At 42.2% G+C, this 20801-nt stretch overlaps 1 protein-coding gene across 4 annotated transcripts in view; it reads right to left on the bottom strand.

The window, feature by feature from the left end:
- The window catches only part of ptprn2 (protein tyrosine phosphatase receptor type N2), a 247133-nt gene that overhangs the window by 28313 nt on the left and 198019 nt on the right, over positions 1–20801 (bottom strand). For 3 of the 4 annotated variants that reach the window (XR_011666471.1, XM_071329112.1, XM_071329111.1), the window contains 2 exons: positions 10034–10249; positions 6719–6928 (listed from right to left, as the gene is read on the bottom strand). Coding sequence is in view for 3 of the 4 variants with exons in the window: in XM_071329112.1 (XP_071185213.1) it covers positions 6719–6928; positions 10034–10249 (426 nt within the window). In the remaining variant the exon portion in view is untranslated. The remainder of the gene's footprint in view (positions 1–6718; positions 6929–10033; positions 10250–20801) is intronic. The other variant, XM_071329113.1, reaches the window with a different exon arrangement.

Here is a 20801-nt window from a genome sequence, read left to right on the forward strand (position 1 = left end):
TTTTAAGGGGGGGGGGGGGGTTAGAAGGATTACTTTATCCTATCCTAGGTATTCCTTAAAGCGGTGGTGTTTCAGGTGTCTCCGGAAGGTGGTGATTGACTCCGCTGACCTGGCGTCGTGAGGGAGTTTGTTCCACCATTGGGGTGCCAGAGCAGCGAACAGTTTTGACTGGGCTGAGCGGGAACTGTACTTCCTCAGAGGTAGGGAGGCGAGCAGGCCAGAGGTGGATGAACGCAGTGCCCTTGTTTGGGTGTAGGGCCTGATCAGAGCCTGAAGGTACGGAGGTGCCGTTCCCCTCACAGCTCCGTAGGCAAGCACCATGGTCTTGTAGCGGATGCGAGCTTCAACTGGAAGCCAGTGGAGAGAGCGGAGGAGCGGGGTGACGTGAGAGAACTTGGGAAGGTTGAACACCAGACGGGCTGCGGCGTTCTGGATGAGTTGTAGGGGTTTAATGGCACAGGCAGGGAGCCCAGCCAACAGCGAGTTGCAGTAATCCAGACGGGAGATGACAAGTGCCTGGATTAGGACCTGCGCCTGATATCTCCGTCAAAAACTAGCAGATAGTTTATTTTTTATTTTTTAATATATTTTTTTTACCCCCTTTTTCGTGGTATCCAATTGTTAGTAGTTACTGTCTTGTCTCATCGCTACAACTCCCGTATGGGCTCGGGAGAGACGAAGGTCGAGAGCCATGCGTCCTCCGAAACACAACCCAACCAAGCCGCACTGCTTCTTAACACCTTCCGGGCATCCAACCCGGAAGCCAGCCGCACCAATGTGTTGGAGGAAACACTGTACACCTAGCGACCTGGTCAGCATGCACTGCGCCCGGCCCGCCACAGGAGTCGCTAGTGCGCGATGAGACAAGGATATCCCTACCGGCCAAACCCTCCCTAACCCGGAAGACGCTAGGCCAATTGTGCGTCGCCCAATGGACCTCCCGGTCGCGGCCGGCTGCGACAGAGCCTCGGCTCGAATAGCAGACAGTTTTTGACAGCAGTTTTTATTCATTTCTGAGGTTCCGGTCTGCGTCCCAAATGGCACCCTATTCCCTATTTTATTAAACCTTTACTTTATCAGGGAGTCCTAATGAGTCCAAGGTCTCTTTTACAGATGAGCCCTGAATTACATAAATGACAGAAAATACACACATCAAAATCTAAATTAAAAATGCAAACAGAAAGAAAAACACGGTCTTAAAAAACAAAGATATTCATCAGTAAAAAGGTCCTCAATCAGAGTTCTGAATTGGCCTAGAGGCACCAAAACATCACATTTCAGAACATTCTGAAGATTGTTCCACAGACAAGGTTCAAACACACTAAAAGCTGATTTACCTAACTCAGGAATTTCCAGTTAGCCATCCCTGAGACTGGTTGCGATAACTCGTATGTTTAAAGATTAGTAATGGATGTTAGGTACAGTGGGACTATTTGTAAAAGGGCTTCATATATGAAAACATAGGAACGTATCAACCTACGTGACATCAAAGAGGGCCAACCGACTTTCTGGTGGAGAATGTAGTGATGAGCACTAAAATAGTCGCCTGTAATAAAGCGCAGTGCGCGATGATAAACTGCATCTAACGGCTTTAATGTAGCGGCAGCTACGTTCATATACAGTAGATGACTTCGCCATAATCTGATAGGAACGTCGACTGAATAATCAGCTTTCTACTACTACTGCTATTTCTATAGAAGAAACCCATTTTCATTCTCAGCTTCTTAACTAACTCATCAATATGCTTTTTATGAGACAGCTTTTCATCTATCCAGATGCCCTGATATTACTTTTGACCAGGGCACCGGTCAAAAGTAGTGCACTATATAGGGAATACGGTGCCATTTTGAACTCATTCTGGACCCATGTCTTGACAGTTGACTGACAGGGTGTCATGAACCCTTGACAGAGCCAGTCACATGCAGTGGGGAACAAGTATATTGGCCTTGTCTCAAATGGCACCATATTCCCTATATAGTGCACTACTTTTCACCAGGGCCCATGGGGCTCTAGTCAAAAGTAGTAGACTATGTAGGGAATAACGTGCCATGTAGGATGCAGATACTGTAGCTCCACAGCATGACACCCCTCCCACTCCCCTACACAGACATACAGTATAAACTCTATATTAGTACAGACTATACATTCAGAAGGGCTACAGAATTGCCGCCATTCAACTGCTTACTCTGCGCCTATCACAAATTGTAATACAAATGTTTTTTATGTGGAAGCTTTGTATGTAGTGATGTAGCAGCCTGCAAGTGGATCGGATGAAGCAGCGGACCACCTCCTCTTCTAGAGGCAGAGAGTGTGCGTCCTATTCTCTAGTCTACCTAGTACACTACTTTTAACCAGAGCCCTATGGGCCCTGTTCAAAAGTAGTGCACTATGTAGGGAATAGGGTGCCATTTGGAATGCAAGGTCGGAGTAACAGGGTTCAGTAAATAAGGGATTAGTGTCTGGGCTGCCAATCAAAGATGCTGAGAGGACGGGTGTCAAGGAAACACTGAGTAATCCCCCTAACAACAGCCCTCACAGGCCACATAGAGAAGCGACATTAACTCACACGGAGGAAATAAAGACACAACAGGTAACACAACGTTGCTACTGTATTGTTGCTGTCATAAAAGTTGTGCAGGTGTGTTCCCAGAGTCCCTAACGGTAACTGACTATGAAATACTGTGTGAAGTCACAGGGGATACAATGGGAAAAGTATAATGTGTCTGAAAAGAGTAGTAGGCGGCCTACTCATAATCTGAGGTCAGGGACAGCCTGGAGAGGAAGGGCATGGCAATCAGTCCTATCAATCAGGGATGGAATAAAAGGGAATAAAATCACTTATACGTGATATATTTCCTCTTATAAACTGGGTGGTTCGGGCCCTGACTGCTGATTGGCTGACAGCCGCGGTATATCAGACCATATACCACGGGTATGACAAAACATTTATTTTTACTTCTCTAATTACATTGGTAAACAGTTTATAATAGCAATAAGGCACCTCAGGGGTTTGTGGTATATGGCCAATAGGGTCTTGTCGTGCGTAAGAACAGCCCTTAGCCGTGGAATATTGGCCATATACCACACCCCCTCGTGCCTTATTGCTTAATTATCCTCTCCTGCCTTACTCCAACAAATTATTCATTTTCAATTAGATTTGACATGGAAGTAAGTCATAAAAATGATGCAATGTCGCCGTGGGCTTGCTATCGATTTTCTGAGGCAACAAATAACCATTTACGGAGGGTACATATACAGTAAGAACGGAAATGATATCAACATCACAACCATATCTACTGGACAGCATAAAAACAGTCCCCCAAAAAACTAAAACATGACTCCAAGGGAAATCAAAAATGGAACAACAAGGTAAAAGCAATCGGGCTGAAAGCCTGCCAGCAAGAATCACATAGCTGGTATTACTGTTCATGTCCTAAAAAGTCTGTTTGTCTTTGAGTACTGTATGTTTGAAATTGGTTACACAGTATGTACATATTGTGCATTGAAATAATCCATACACATTCTAATTTATGGTGAATAAGCGTCAGCAACAGAAGGTCTACAAAAATAGGAGAGAATAAAGTCAAGGCAATAATACAGACTAACCCCATCATCGCTGACTCTGATTTTGAACCTTGGAAGTCATTATATACATCTCACAGTGAAAAGTCACTGTATATCCAGGACTAACATAATGGTATGTGGTTCATGGCTTTGAGCCAGAAATACAGATACATGATTAATAGGGCTGCGTCCTAAATTTACATGAACATTTTTGTCATTTAGCAGACGTTCTTAACCAGAGACTTACAGTGAGTGCATTCCCTCTTAAGATACACTACATGACCAGAAGTATGTGGACACCTTCTCGTCAAACATCTCACTCCAAAATAATGGACATCAATACCACTCTCTCTGAAGGCTTTCCACTAGATATTGGAACATTGCTGCAGGGACTTGCTTTCATTCAGTCCCAAGAGTATTAGTGTGGTCGGGCACTGATGTTGGGCGATTAGGCCTGGTTCGCAGTCGACGTTCCAATTCATCCCAAAGGTGTTCGATGGGGTTGAGGTCAGGGCTCTGTGCAGCCCAGTCAATTTCTTCCACACCGATCTCGACAAACCATTTCTGTATGGACCTCGCTTTGTGCACGGGGGCATTGTTATGCTGAAACAGGAAAGGGCTTCCCCAAACTGTTGCCACAAAGTTGGAAGCACAGAATCATCTAGAATGTAATTGTATGCTGAAGCATTAACATTTCCCTTCACTGGAACTAAGGGGCATAGCCAGAACCATGAAAAACCGTCCCAAACCGTTATCCCTCCTCCACCAAACTTTACAGTTGGCACTATACATTGGGGCAGCTAGTGTTCTCCTGGCATCAGCCAAACCCAGATTCGTCCGTCGGACTGCCAGATGGTGAGGCGGGCTTCATCACTTCAGAGAACGCGTTTCCACTGCTCCAGAGTTCAATGGCGGCGAGCTTAACACCAGTCCCGCTGATGCTTAGCATTGCGCATGGTGATCTGAGGCTTGTGTGTGGCTGCTCGGCCATGGAAACCAATTTCATAAAGCTCCCGACGAACAGTTCTTGTGCTGACGTTGCTTCCAGAGGCAGTTTGGAACTCAGTAGTGATGTGTTGCAACCGAGGACAGACAGTTTTTACGCACTACGTGCTTCAGCACTCGGGGGTCCCGTTCTGTGAGCTTGTGTGGCCTACCACTTTGCGGCTGAGCTGTTGTTACTCATAGATGTTTCCGCTTCACACTAACAACACTTATAGTTGACAGGGGCAGCTTTAGCAGGGCAGAAATGTGACGAACTGACTTGTTGGAAAGGTGGCATCCTATGACGGTGCCACGTTGAAAGTCACTGAGCTCTTCCGTAAGGCCATTCTACAGCCAATGTTTGTCTATGGAGATTGCATGGCTATGTGCTCAATTTTATACACCTGTCAGCAATGGGTTTCGTTGAAATAGCCAAATCCACTAATTTGAAGGGGTGTTCTCATACTTTTGTATATATAGTGTAGCTGGGTGTAGACAACCACACATCACAGTTGTAGTAAGTCAATGTTTCCTTGATAAAGAAGTTATCAGCAAAGTCAGTGCTAGTAGGAAAAAACAAGTGCAAGCAAATTGCTCAAATGACACCCTATTCCCTATTCCCTATTTAGTGCATAACATTTGACCATGGCTCAGATCAAAAGTAGTGCACTATATAGGGTGCCATTGGGGATGAAGCCCAGGTGAAATTTGGATGAGAGTAGATTGGGCCAGAAAGAGCCTCCTAATCCAGTGATTTAGATGTAGGTGTGATCTATAGGAGAGCCCAGCCCAGCATGCGATCTTGGTAGAGCAAGGTACTCATCGCTCCCACAGTCCACACTGCATGAGATCCACAGAGAACAGCACAGGAGAGATGAAAAAAATTGGCTCTGACATCAGTGATACCGAGGCAATCTCACACATGATTACACGTGAGGTGCGAATGGATTTCAAAAGAGAAACAACCTCCTTGTCAATCACTCAGGAGTCAAAATGGAGTCACGGTCCGTGAGGCTTATATGTGCATTATACTTAGGTTTTCTGAAGAATCTGCAGTGAATCTGTTTGATTCTTACTGTGTAGTATTATCAAAGCAAATACAAATGATGTATATATTGGGAAGGACTTTGTTGTAATGTAAAGGCCAAATATGTTCTATTCAAATGTTTTCAAAAGAGGCGTCTCAACCAACCTTGACATTTGCAATAAAGCCCATCCATGACGAATAAAACACGTTCCTCAAATTCATTCTCATTCACTATAGACTCCAATACAAAAGCCTGACACGTACTGTGATGAATTATACCCCATTAATGAAAACACAGCCAGGCATCTATCCATCTCTTTTATCAAGCTTGTCTGCAATGAATAAAACAAAAGTTGTGCAAAATTAAAACAATCCATTGTGTGTGCAACTAGGGGGGCCCACAAGGGACTCAAAGCCTTTTCAAAGAAAAGCAAAACAAAAATCTGAAACGTTCAACTGACAATCAGCTGGGTAATGATATTTCTCTTTTGAACAGCTCTCATCACACAATGCAATATCCGTCTCGCTTTGGCTTCAACAGAGAGAGAGCAGTAGGGAGAGGGAGAGAGATACAGAGAGAGAGAGAGAGAGAGAGAGAGAGAGAGAGAGAGAGAGAGAGAGAGCGTAATAGAGGGGAGAGGGTGTCAAGGGAGAGGGATAAAGAGTGACAGAGAGAGAGAAAACATGAGCAAGAGAAAGAACGACAGAGACGACTGGCCAAGATAAAGCGAATGAAAAAAAGAAAAAAAGAGGGAGATAGAGATGGAAAGAAAGACAAGAGATGGAAATAAAAATGGCAGCGATCTAGCCAGGATAGAGAGAGAAAGGGATAGAGAGACAGAGCCAGACAGACAAACAGAATGAAAGCTGGAGGCTGAGTGCTTTGGGGAATAGGAAACCCAGACCAGATCCTATCCTACACACACAATACTCCACACTTACTCCAAACAGGGGTGGCAGGTAGCCCAGCGGTTAAGAGCGTTGGGCCAGTAACTGAAAGGTTGCTGGTTCGAATCTCTAAGACGACTAGGTGACAAATCTGTCGATATGCACCTGGCCCTAATTGCGCTGGATAAGCACGTCTGCTCAAATGTAATGCTCTCCATGATGAAGGGTTAGACAGACTAGAGTTTTTTTTTTTACCAGTATCATGTGTCCGGTGGAGATGTCCATGTTGGTCAGGACAGGCTCCTCGCACCAGGATGAGGTGGAGCTACGGGCAGAGGGGCTGGCCATGGGCCCCCCATCGCTGAACTGAGACGACGCGCTGTTCAGCCGCGAGTGGTGCCGTAGAGGCTCCGGGCGCTCCGGGCGCTCTGATGTCCGCACAGCCATCCGCTGGCGACACAACTCCTGGAGAGGAGAGAGGACCTGATCAGTCTCTGGTTGAGTCTTACTGTATTATCAAATCAAATAAAAAGGACTTTGTTGCAATGTCAAGGCTAAATATTGCAAATACAATATTACTCAAATTCATTCTCATTCATTGAAGACTCCAATACAAAAGCCAGACAGACATTGTTTTTATTAGTTGAGACAACTTCACATGACACCCTGTTAGTCTTTGCAGACTGCATAAGTCTGGGATATCACTGTGGCCTATGGAGCATGGTTTGTAGCAAACCTATCTATATAAATGTCAGTAAATAGAAAACACAGTCAAAGGTCATGCAGTTAACTTTAAAACGCTTGAATTGCCAAGGTCAAGCCAGTATATTGCCACCATTTTACAAAACAAATAGCAATAAACTGTAACAATACATTGGGTTACTGGATGGCAGGGGATGTCTTCATTGTTAAGTATCGAATTCAATTTGTATAAATTTGGTAACAATTCCTATGAGCCACTTGTTTTGTAACGCATTAGGTACTTATGTATTCTCTTATAAGGAGGCACAAGCTACTCTGAAGACAATCGTTAAATAGATGAGAAACAAATACAACAAAACTACAGCCCAAAATGAAAGATCCTGCTCACGAGAAACAAAAATACTCCCCCCGTTCAAAATGTAGCAACCACACTCATCTTTAGGTAAGAAGAATCTCATTTTCCATTACTCAAAGAAATGTTAACATAACAGGGAATCAATACATTAAACCCAAAGGATTTTCTTTGAACTGAGCAGCCACTCTCTCATAATTACAAAGCTACAACAGAGATGAGCAACCTATGCATTCACATGTACAGTAGGCCTCTACTTTGGCATTTGGATTGATACTGCAGGTGAAATTCTATTGTTATTCCACGGGAATCAGAGAGATTCAGAAGAGATGTCGATATAAAAGACTCTCTCCCACTGCCGCCACCCCACCATGAAGATTACTCCTCTCTACAAAATGACTCAGCTTTTCTCCCATCATGCCTTGTGCTCACCGACGCTCCATTAGGGATTTGGAGCCTGCGCGTTATCTAGCCAGCCAGTCATCTTCCCCCAACTCAAAAGAGGAGAGAAAAGATAAGAAAAAAACATTTGATAGTTTGAAGGATGCAATCTTACAGAACCCGAATACCCTCTCTCCCCATTCCTACCTCCCCACTCCCGATAGTGTCAGTCTTATCTGGAGCTGAAGATTTCACCATTATATTCACAGTAATCTGCGAAGCCCATCGTGTTTGGTGTGTAGCTTGCACCAGTCAGACCCACAGACGGATCAACAACCACAATTAACAACCAGGGTTGCATCCCAAAGGGCACCCTATTCCCCATATAAGTGCACTACTTTTGACCAGGGCTCATAGCCTCAAGCCAGGACAGCAGAAGGCAGTGTGTAGGTAAACGTCTTCTGAAAGCAGCACATTGCTACAGTCTATCTCATGATCTATTATTGTGATATTTCACTCCAGGGACCAGGCCCTATGCCCTGGTCTAGGATCAGCTTTCCCTACGTCAAACCTTAATCATTATAACCATGAGAATCTGCCCTGGGCCACGGCCTCAGGGCACTTTCCATGTCCACCTAATCATTTATCCAGTTTCTCTAGTCTATACCTTTACAGAGTCAAGGGTTGCGTCTCAAATGGCACTGTATTCTCTTTATGGGCCCATAGGGCTAAGGTTGCACAATTCTGTTAACATTGCCAAAATGTCAAGATTTTCCAGGAGTCCCAGTTGGAGTAGGTACCGTAGGTGGAGGAGAGAATGAGCAGGAAATCAGGGAATCCTCCAACTAGGATTTCTGGAAAGCCTGGTAATTTGTGCAACCCTTTTACTTGCATATACCCCCAGTAAATGGGAAGCAGAGAGGATATATGTCCCAGAAAAAAAGCATTTAGCCTAGGCACAACTAGCTTAGGCAGCCGATAGTGGCTGCTCGATCTGCACTATCGTCTACGATTGATGTGCATGTGCATGTAATTTAGGTAAACTATCCCTTTAACTAGCTTTAATGGCAGGGCGCCAGAAAAAAAACAGGGAAACTATGTGAACTGTCTTAATAAAAAACAATATTCCACCACCTTGGCTGAATGCCAACATCCTAAAAATGCGACACAATATAACAATGATTCTGTTCTTGTATGTGCATAGGAAATATGAGGCTACAACAACACCTATATATTGTAAACAAAGAATAAAATATTGTAAATATTGTAAAAGTCCATTAAACCCCCCCCCCCTCCAACAAAAGAACAATGAAGAAACAGGGCCCCAAATGAACAGCTATAGTAGAACTCATCTCTCTACTCTCTTAATGACTGTCCATCTTCAGTGTGTACGATCGGGAAAGGCGACACTGTGAAAGGCTGACTAAATATTGAGAATGCAAATGTGTTGGGTGGATGTGCACTGAGTGTCCACGCTGAGCACAGCTGAGCCCAAGACAAAATCAATACGAGCCGGCCAACCAGCCAGCCGCTAAACATGGAGGAATGGAAGGAATAGGTCACACAATAAACCCGTTAGTCATAGGTCATAGCCAATACAACTCTCACTGGAATATCAAGGCTTCACCAGAAATGTAGACTTCTAGATACATTTGACTGGCCTTGTTAAATCCAGGCTGAGTGCAGCAGTCAGGCTGGTTTTACGAGGCTAACATTTGACTGGCAATTGTTTATTCTATTTCCTCGAAGTCTTAAATTACAAACAAACCACAAAAAAATAGTTTCCCGTAATACAGAATCAAATGAAGGGTAATCTCGCAATTGGGTGACAGAAATGTTACAGACTTTTACATAGCCATATATAATGTTGATAACCAGCCTTACGTCACAACCTACAGTATCTCTATCATGAACAAACACACATTCTACAACCAGCTGTCACAAGTGTGACAAAAAACAAACAACAACCAGATATTCCCTTAAAATCAACTCATTCAATAGACAGCGACTAAGTGTCACTGCAGACCAATCAGAATAAGGCTAGTGTCAGGGACCGGGACCAGGGCGCATGCTCTACCAGTAGAGCACTCAGCCGCTGCACTGTGATTGGCTGAGGCCGAGGAGGCTCCTCTCACCTGATAGGTTGAAGTTGCATCAGCACTGGTGTCAGTCCCCAGGCTGGCTAGTTTCTCCTTCATTTGGAGGTGGGAGCGGTGGCGCAGGCAGAAGAGCCAGCCAGATGCTGCCAGCGCCCCCATGATCAGGACCATGAAGATGACGGTCAAGACCAGGAACTGACCAGACTCCAGACGACTCTCCGTGACCACCGGGATCTGCCTCAAGCTTCCCTTCTGGGAGAGAGAAAAGGGGATGAGAAAACGGCCTATACATCCAGGTTACGGCAGTGTTTGTGCAGTGCAGTATTTTCATCATATATTTGGAGAAACAAGGGTGTCATATACACACACATAGCAATGACAAAATGTACAAATACTGAAATTGACATCTGTTGGCAAATGGAAAAGCATAACTTCCATGTTAGAAAATCCCAAAACAAGGGATTTTTGTAATTTGTTTTACAGAAATATGGAGACAAATTAACACAGTATTTCCCTCCCTGTCTATCCCAGCCACGCCCACTCATCCCCATCCTGATTCACTCCCTGCCCAGCCTACTCATTACCTTGCACTAATAGTAGTATTATAATGTGCATTCAAACTCGCTCAAGTCCTATTACTCTCTTCTGTCCAGCCTACACACTATAGACATTTAGGGCCCATTTTGTTCTGGCATGGGGAGACCTGCCTTTGTGCAGCTACAGGAGATTTGGACAGTAAAAGCTTGTCACTAATTAGCCTTCCAGCTTTGAGTTTGGCTGGATTAGGGCCCTGGCCAAGGCCCCTGAAGTAATTGCTAGGATGGCCTGAAAGGGGATCTCAGATTGGGTCTACCCAGCAGAAGCCCACCAGAATGAACCTTTCAGAGACATTGTTAACCCCCTCCCTGGAGCTAAGCCAAGGAGAATAGCATGGTATTGGCATGGCATTGTCTCACAGGCCCCTGTGAGGCTGCCAGGCTGGGTAGCCTATCCCTGGGTCCCAGTAAGTGCATGGAACACTGTGAAGATTTTAGCACCATTTAATAGGTGAACCCAGGTAGCCTAGTGGTTAGTGTTGGGCCAGTAACCAAAAGGTTGCTGGATCGAATCCCTGAGCTGACAAGGTCAAAATATGTTGTTCTGCCCCTGATCAGAAGGCTGTTAACCCACTGTTCCCCGGGCACCATGGATGTTGACTAAGGCAGCCCCCCGCATCTCTCTGATTCAGAGGGGTTGGGTTAAATGCGGAAGACACATTTCACTTGAATGCATTCAGTCGTACAACTGACTAGGTATCCCCCTTTCCCAAATGGACTAGTGGCCCAGAAGGGTTTTCAACTTCAATCAAACTAAAAACACACAACAATCATCAACCGCTGCAACATGGTACTTAGTCGTGGGGTTCAAAAGGGTAAGGTACAAACATAGCTGCATGTATTATATTTTTGTTATAGTCATAACGCACGATCACTTTAACCTTCGGGGACTGCACACATGCTGAGGCCTTTGGTAACACGCTCACACCGATTGCCATGTAGGTCTGATGAGTGTGTGTGACATGCGGCTTCAATCAACAGCCAAGTGGCTTGACAGCAATTGAGAAGTCCTTTAATAAAGCGCGTGGAACATAGACGAGAGAAGCAAAGCCTCGGCTACCTCTGAGCTGTTGCATCAATGCCTTTGGCAGATTGAGTATGAGTGAAAGTATTCAGTATGATAGATAAGGATACATTTACACTGGATTGAAAAAAGCTTAGTCTGAAACTGTGGCTAGCGTCAGTCAGCTACAGCAGTCCTTCCTCTCTCTCTCTCTCTCTCTCTCTCTCTCTCTCCCTTCTCTCTCTCTCTCTCTCTCTCTCTCTCTCTCTCTCTCTCTATTCAATTTAAAGGATTTATTGGCATGGGAAACATATGTTAACATTGCCAAGGCAAGTGAAGTAGATAATAAGCCAAAGTGAAATAAACAATAAAAATGAACAGTAGACATTACACTTACAGAAATTCCAAAAGAATAAAGACATTTCAAATGTCATATTATGTCTATATACAGTGTTGCAACGATGTGCAAATAGTTAAAGTACAAAAGGGTAAATAAATAAACATAAATATGGGTTGTATTTACAATGGTGTTGGTTCTTCACTGGTTGCCCTTTTCTTGTGGCACCAGGTCAAAAATATTGCTGCTGTGATGATACACTGTGGTATTTCACCCAGTAGATATGGGAGTTTATCAAAATTGGGGTGTTTTTGAATTCTTTGTGGATCTGTGTAATCTGAGGGGAAAATGTGTCTCTAAAATGGTCATTTTGTGGGTAGTGTGTCTACGGCGGCATTTCTCAATAGCAAGGCTATGCTCACTGAGTCTGTACATAGTCAAAGCTTTCCTTAAGTTTGGGTCAGTCACAGTGGTCAGGTATTCTACCGTGTACTCTCTGTTTAGGGCCAAATAGCATTCTAGTTTGTTCATTCTTTCCAATGTGTCAAGTAATTATCTTTTTGTTTTCTCATGATTTGGTTGGGTCTAATTGTGTTGCTGTCCTGGAGCTCTGTGGGGTCTGTTTGTGTTTGTGAACAGAGCCCCAGGACCAGCTTGCTTAGGGGACTTTTCTCCAGGTTCATCTCTCTGTAGGTGATGGCTTTGTTATGGAAGGATTGGGAATCGCTTCCTTTTAGGTGGTTGTAGAATTCAACGGCTCTTTTCTGGATTTTGATAACTAGCGTGTACCGGCCTAATTCTGCACTGCATGCATTATTTGGTGTTTTACGTAGTATACGGAGGATATTTTTGCAGAATTCTACATGCAGAGTCTCAATTTGGTGTTTGTCCCATTTTGGGAATTCTTGGTTAGTGGTTCCCCCCCTCTCTCTTTCTCTCTCAACACCAGTTTAACACTTAAGCAAGCCACATGAAACGGGATTCCATGAAAATAAATGTTTTTAGTTAAAATATGTCAGTGAATCATTATTTTAAAATAGATTAAATGTATTTGTTTGAAAAATAATTAACATAAATTATATTGTGAGACATCTAGTGTTTATTTCATGTTTTGGAGAGAAAAATCACAGCTAGTACTTTTATGACACAACATCGCCTGCCATGTTTCTTTTCTTAAATCATGTTCATATAATTTTGTATTCTCATTGATTCTCACGTGTAAGTAAATACTACACAGATCAATAACTGTGGAAAATACATTTTTGGTATTATAAATATTTTATGACATAATTACAACAATATTATACTGTGTTATTGTCAAAATAATTATTCAGGTATATATAACTTCAAATGATATGAAACAGCTATTACGACAACATAAAGTACCTACAATTCATTTTGTAGGAAGCTGTTGACTGATCCTAGCAAAAAATATTATCTAAATACTCTTCATACCCCTAAATAATGTATTTTTCAAATATAGGCTATCTAAGAGGATAAAGAAAACAAACGAAGAGCATATTCTCTTGAGAGGGAAAGAGAGAGAAGAGTCCTTTTGTTATGCCAGAGAGGAGTTTTTGTGCATTTGTGAGAATTAAATTGGATTTATAAATTACCATTTCATATGGGGAAACGTAAACAGTCAACGATGACAAACATATCTTATTTTTTCAAACAACCATTGATGCAATTACTGCAAAAACATTATGTTAAAAAAATATTGTGACGATTTTTCTTTTAAATAAAAAAATAAATCACATTGATTTACTTGCAGATCCTCATTTTCATGTATTTCAAAAACATTAAAGTGTATGGACATTGCTTCTAAATAAATAAACATGACGGGATTATGGACAGGTATATTTAGATGTATGAATTGATGAGTGTGTGAATAGAAATATCGATAACAAATTTAAGAAAATCACTTAGGATTTTAAGAAAAGCTCTTATAATCTTATATACTGCTCAAGAATCAGTATTTTTACACAGGATTAGCAGTAAAAAAAATTACACCCATTCTCTCTCTCTCTCGGATTAGCAGACCTAGCTGAAGACAAAGGGCAGATGGATTTCGGTAGCTCTGGTTTATTCAAATGATTGAGAGAAAGGTCACAGTGAGAGAGGCCAGAGGGGAATCCGGCTATCCATTCACACTGTGATCACAATACATTCGGGCAGTTGAAGGTACCCCCCTCGCGCACACACGCACACTAACACACCACCACCAAATCCCAAATCCTTGTTGCATGAAATACAAACATATTCAAGCAGCTAAACACATTTTCCCCCTGACAGATTAGAAACAAACCCATTTTAGAATTGTCTCTTTATTTAGATTAAAACAGTAGGCTACATGAAAATGCCTCTAATTGGAATCTGAAATACCAATAATCATCTTTATCTTTAAATATTTGGTAATGAAATAAACGTACATTTAAAAAGAGATAAATGTTTTTGCCTTCAATGAAGAAGCAACTTCTTCCATCAAATTCAGTCCTTTTTTTCAGTCTGATAATATCAAATCAAACAAGAATTTCTCAATTAGTAATATACAAGAGATTCTCAATGAAAAGTTTAATACACATGTTATTGCTGTCTACAAAAACCTTTGCCCAACTAAATCCATGTGTCTTTTCCTATTTTAATGATAATTAATTATTTGCCATCCAAGTGTAGCCTACTTTAAAACAAAGTAGCCTATCTCAAATCCATTTCAGTTTAGATAATAAACTGACCAAATGAATGCAAAGAAATAACAGCAAACTTTTTATGCAAATATTGATTTGTTCTAACTTGAGTAGGAGATTGATTTGTTTTAACTTGAGGGTAACCACTAGCTAATAGAAGACACTGATCTTCTCCAAAACTCAATGCGCTCAGTTAATCAATTAATTCCATTGATATCTGTGGAGTGCGCTTTTTTTGTGAAAACGTATCTTCCCTACAGATGTGCCGCGTGGACACTTGCACCGGTGCTGCTATTCCTCAAATATATGTTCTATATTTTCAACACCTGTTTTAACTTAAGCTAGGTCTAAAACACTTTAGACTACTACCGCACTGATCATCCCTGTCTAAATTTGATCTGGTTTTTATAACCTACAAGTTTCGTTCGATTTCCCCCTCACGATACGAGCATACTTCGGTGACTGGAGCGTCGACAGAGGGCCGAAATCACAGAAAGCACTCAACTCAGGCATGCATTGCACATCAATTGTAATTTAAGCAATTCTATAAAAAAAAGCTAAATATGCATTTAAAAAAATAATATCTAAAGAAATTGCTCATAAAAACGATAGCCTATACATTGATGCCTTCCACACAAGTTCTCCACACCGCATTAGTTGTAGCGGCACGTTGAAAACACGGCCAAGATAGGTTAGAACACATGCTGGAAAATAGTTACCTAAATTCATGTTGATGCGCAAGTCAGACGGTTTGCAATAAATAGGAGATATGTCTTGTATTCCAGAGAGCAGGTTCGGCAAAACGCAGCTCCAGTAGTGTGAGTGGCCGGCGTAATGACCAGCCTCCCACTCATTCCTCTCCTCCTCAAAAGTTACCAGCGTCCCATGCGCCTCCCGCGCCAACAAAAGACTGCGGCTACCAATGCTCGAGCACGAAGATTGAGAAGAAAAGGGAAAAAAAGAGAAAATAAAGAGGAGGAGAACGAACGAGGGGATATGCCCGCCTGATTTTCAGAGTCTTGCAAGAATCTGCAGAAGCCTATAGTGAGTCCTTTCAGCGTCTCTATACCCAATGAAAGAAGGGGAGACAGGTTTTTAAAAATACTTCTAGATCATATAGTGCACGGCTGAGCCCCTCCTTATATTCAGCTGCTAAGAAGTCCCTGTCTGTTGCACATGTCATATCCACTGGTTGCTATAGAGATGGCTCCACATGTTGTCGACAGTGAATGCTCAAAGAGGGATGGTTGGCTAATAAGCTTGTGGGCTGAGGCGGGATATGAATGGACATCGGGTTAGTCACTCATTTGTTAAGCTACTTGGGGTCTCTGTGTTCTGTGTGAATTGCGGTTTTCTGGGACTCTCCAGTCCACCCATTTCCCTGCTCTCACTCTCCCAAATACAGTAATAGCCCGAATGAAAGTATGCTTTACAGAAAGAGGGGGTGGGGTGTCCATCCGTTGTGACTTCACAACCTTACTGTGAATGTAAATTAGGAAGAGGTAGGCTGTATTTTTGTATGGTGATTTTTAGTGCCTCAAAATACTGTAGAAAACAGGATAGACTGAACAACAAATTCAGTGTAGACCTATCTGAGCCAAACATGAGTTGATAGCCTATGTAAGAAAATGCTGATCAATTAAGAAAAAAATAGGGGAAAAGTACAAAAGTTTTACAAACAAAATCCCACTAAAACTCCCAATTAGTTATTAGACAGAAGAAGAAACAATTCCAGTGGACAGCAACAGCTGCACCAAGCAGGGAGAGGAGGATTATGGAGAGAAAAGGAAGGAGAAAGGGAAAGGGGGCGGTAAAGTGGGGAGGGCTGGGGGTTCCTGTCAAATGCAGATGACAAGTCTTTGGGGGGGGGGGGGGGGGCTCTCCAGTTAAAAAAAACATCTATTCAGAGCGCCCCCCCCTCTTCTCCATTGTCCCAGTGTGTGACAGCTGGAGTTGTCAGTGTGAACAGGGGGACAAAAAAATGAAGGCTGAAAGAAGCAATGGCGGGGTTCAAGCTGTGGGCCCACTGTGCCACCATCAGGACAAATTGGACACATCGCCCTAGGATAAGCTACTTCTGTAATCCTTACCATGCTTGCCAAATATCAGAACTCAACATCAGTCAGATCATGCAATATGCCTTATATTTGTAAGGATGTTGACTACTTTAAATTCCTTCTTCTCCAGAACCGCTGGACCAATCTGCACCATATTTGGTACACAGCATCTACGTACCCATGTTTTTAAATGCAACGTTTTCCAGGACTCTAGCTCAAACAATATGGCCGCGATGAGTCAATGAGCTTGCTTGAATGGTGTTTCCTGTCAAACAGTGCCACCATGCGGCCAAACTAAACCATACTTTACAGGTTAACTAGACTCACATCCCTGAGTATGTGTGCCAAATTTCATTACTCTAAATCAAACAGATCATTATATATAATTCATAACTCACTGGCTACATATTTAGTAATCATCCATAATGTATTTTGTAGACCCGTTTAAAAAACACTTTTAATTATATACCAACTAACTGTTTTGTTATAGAGTTCATCCCTGGCTAGGGTAAAGTGGTGCGTGAAACCCTGGCTTAAGCTGTGGAAAATAAGTCTCCCAGCCAGACCAAGCCTGGTGTATAATCATGCGTATCCTATTCACCACTGAACTGGAAGGACCTCCTGTGTCCACTAACAATCTAAAGCCTTTCCCGAGATATACACTATTCCCTCTTATTTAAAATGAATGGTTCAGTAGACATCCACCCCTCACCACTTACCCTACCAGACCTGGGTTTAAATAGTATTTTAAATATTTAAAATACTTTGAGCATTTGTTCTAGCCTGCCTGGAGTGCCGGAGTTTGTGGATGTCTGAATATACTTTTGGTCCATTAATAAGCTAGCCAAGCTCAAGCACAGATAAAGTATTTTTTATGATTTCAAATAGTATTTGAATCCAGGTCTATACCCTACACACACCCAACCAAACCCCACCCTCATTGCAAGCAAGCAGGAGAAAGCAAATTGACACTGCAAGGAACGTCTAGGAAATGCTTGACAAGCGCCTATCACCAACAAGCAACACTAATACCTTCTAGGCGAGAGAGTACACTGTAAAAATAAAAGACTCAAAACACAATGATTGTGTAATGAAACCATGAAAAGTAGTGTACCTAAGCTGAGATCTGATGTTTGGAGGGTGTTTGAATGTAAACCCAATGTAAGTGTTTGAATGCAGATAATGTGTTTTAAAACTGAAATGAAGTACTCTGAAATACCCAAAGTGGTTCTTCAACTTAACTATTGATGTTTTTACGAGAGTGTTGTGAAAACACTTTTGGGGGTTTCAGTGCATGTAAAAAGGTAGCATCAAAACACTAAAACTATTTCTCATACAATCAATGGTTTATAAATGCAAATTGTTTATCGCCTAAATATTGATTGATGATAAGAGACCATGGAGAATATTTTTTCGTGTGTAATTCCACCTTAATTATTTCAATGCTTTATTTAGACAGATTGGAAACAGGAGATGCAGTACGATGATACATTTCCTTTGAATTTGACCCACTCAACCACACAGCCAGACGGTAAGAACTTATTCTGGGTAGAATTGAAAATGTCTAGCTGTAACGCACTCGTCTTCCAAAGACCAGGGTTAAATTCCCTGCTCCAACCCTTCAATCTGTCTATCCCTCCTACCTGTATCCCCTCTGTCATTTCATAACTCTCTCAATAAAGTGTCAAAATCTCTTTAAAAACATTTATGTAAGTTGTTTCAATGATTTGTTCATTTCATTTGACCCAAATAAGGTGAGAATATGTTGCTCAAAATGTAAGTATCTTTCACGAGGATAACCAAAAAGAGGGAAAATTGAGTGATCAAACTCATTTGAAGTCTTTGGTTTTAATCACCTTGCATTTCCTATCTTGCCATTTCACTCTGTTTTTATAGGACTGTGGGTAATATATAATTTTTAACTTCATGACACAATGTTGTGCGCATGTTTGAGAAAGAAAAGTACATTTATATATTAGTATTGAGCTTGTTGTGCCATGAGGTATAAATAATAGTTAAGACAACTTGACATTCCATGAGGACAGCACCCATTCCCACATTCATGATTGTCAATGGAAGAGGCAAGGGCAGATTCCTCAATTCTTGCAGTTCAGCCTTGAGTTAGTGTTGGTGGTTTGAACACCGTGTCTGACAATGCCTGCCAAAATGGTATAAAATGGCAAATGATCAAATACATTCCAAAAAATGTTAAACATCAACACTTCAGAAAAAAATCATCTGATTCTGTACTAGACAGGATTCAGAATACAGTGTCATAATGGTGTTTGGAAGCTTTGGAGAGACGAAACGACGCCAAAAGAGAAGGTATCTAATTCTGCACTAAACAAGACTCGAAATAAAAATAGTGTTTTCAATATTTTCTGTTAGTTCTCCCAGTCCCTGGCAAGTTGTTGCTCAACACTTAATTAAATGGTGGTACAACACACCGTGTAATGTTTCAAAACATCTCATTATGATGTGTTTCAATTCTCCAGCAAAGTTAGGGTTTTGTCTCCTTCAAGTTAGTGGCTCAGTTGCCATTCGTTTTGGTGTTACAAACCACCTCATTTGAACAGTGTAGAAGAGAAGAGTAGAGAAGAGAAGAAAGAGTGACTCTAACTCCAACAGGTATTTTTTTCCACGCAGAAACTCACATAAACAATGGCCACATTTCACACATTACAACCATTACACGATTACCATTTTACGACTTGTGTAACATCTTGTGCATGCAGGACCCATGGTTATAGAACTCAGAGGAGCTTGTCCCAGATAGAAAATATGCCTTGAAGTCACGGGTCGCGTCCAAAATGGCACCCTATTCCCTATGTAGTGCACTACCTTTGACCAGGGCCCAGGTCAAAAGTAGTGCACTACATAGGGAATAAAGTGCCATTTTGGGGACGCATCCCATGGTGGCTAGGCAGAGTATCTCCAAACCCAGTGGAATGTGTACTCTTACATGTGCAGTAGTTGTATGATATGGCCACAACACATCAAACAAAAGCATTTCAATCAATCAAATAGCAAATGACAGTAGACATTTTCCGGAAGACATTCTGCGACTGCACACCCTTGCAGCAAGTTCAACAGCCCTATCTGTACACTTTACAGCTGTCCCACTGTTTGCCTCCATGACACATTTCACATTTCTAATAAAAAGCTGAAACAGTAAAGACAATGTTTGCACAGGGGCAGAAAGTACAATGTACTTCACAATGTCAGGGAGAGAGGAGAAAGAATGTTAAACAAATGTCAGAATCAAGTGTACCAGGGCATTGAAATACAGAGCCCACACAGCCATGACAGTATGTGTGTATGCATTTATGTGTGTGTGTGTATGTGTGTGTGTGTGTGTGTGTGTGTGTGTGTGTGTGTGTGTGTGTGTGTGTGTGTGTGTGTGTGTGTGTGTGTGTGTGTGTGTGTGTGTGTGTGTGTGTGTGTGTGTGTGTGTGTGTGTGTGTGTGTGTGTCCACAAGCGAGACATTAGAGACTCGGTGAAACCTCGGGCCTTGTAATATATTTGAGTAAACAGGATATAAAAGGCAAGGGAGCAGCAGAAGGAGGAAGGGCTGATGAAAGGCCTGGTGAAAGTGTGGTCCACATACAATCCCTGGTATAATGAGATCAGATTATCCTAATGCACCACACACTGCCTCCGCACTTGCCTGCTACTCGCTCGCTACCTGGCCATGTACGAGAGACAAACCATTCAAATGTATTACACACTCACAGATAAATGTGCATACATGTGTACTAACACCAAAGCAGTACAATGGTCTTGGAAATGAGGGATGGGTTTGGGGGGGGGGGTTAATTATTAATCCAATATGTGAGCGAGACAGTTTCAGCGGTAGCTGTAGCTACGTTTAGGGGAAGGTGTTGGAGGATTAGGTTTTTCTCTAATGCTGAGAAGATGTTGTGCAAAACACTTAGGGGGTTATTATTATGAGATACTCCAGATGTTATTGTAGTTGCTGCAGGCATTTAACAAGATGTGAGACGAAAGAAAAAAACAGGACATCTCGTCTGGGCTCGACAACTGATGGTTTTCTTATGCGTTGGTGATTGATTCGAAACGAAGACGAAACAGGCTTTTATTAGGGAATTGACCCGAAAAATAA

Source organism: Salvelinus alpinus, chromosome 10, assembly GCF_045679555.1.
Source record: "Salvelinus alpinus chromosome 10, SLU_Salpinus.1, whole genome shotgun sequence".
NCBI classification, from domain to species: domain Eukaryota; kingdom Metazoa; phylum Chordata; class Actinopteri; order Salmoniformes; family Salmonidae; genus Salvelinus; species Salvelinus alpinus.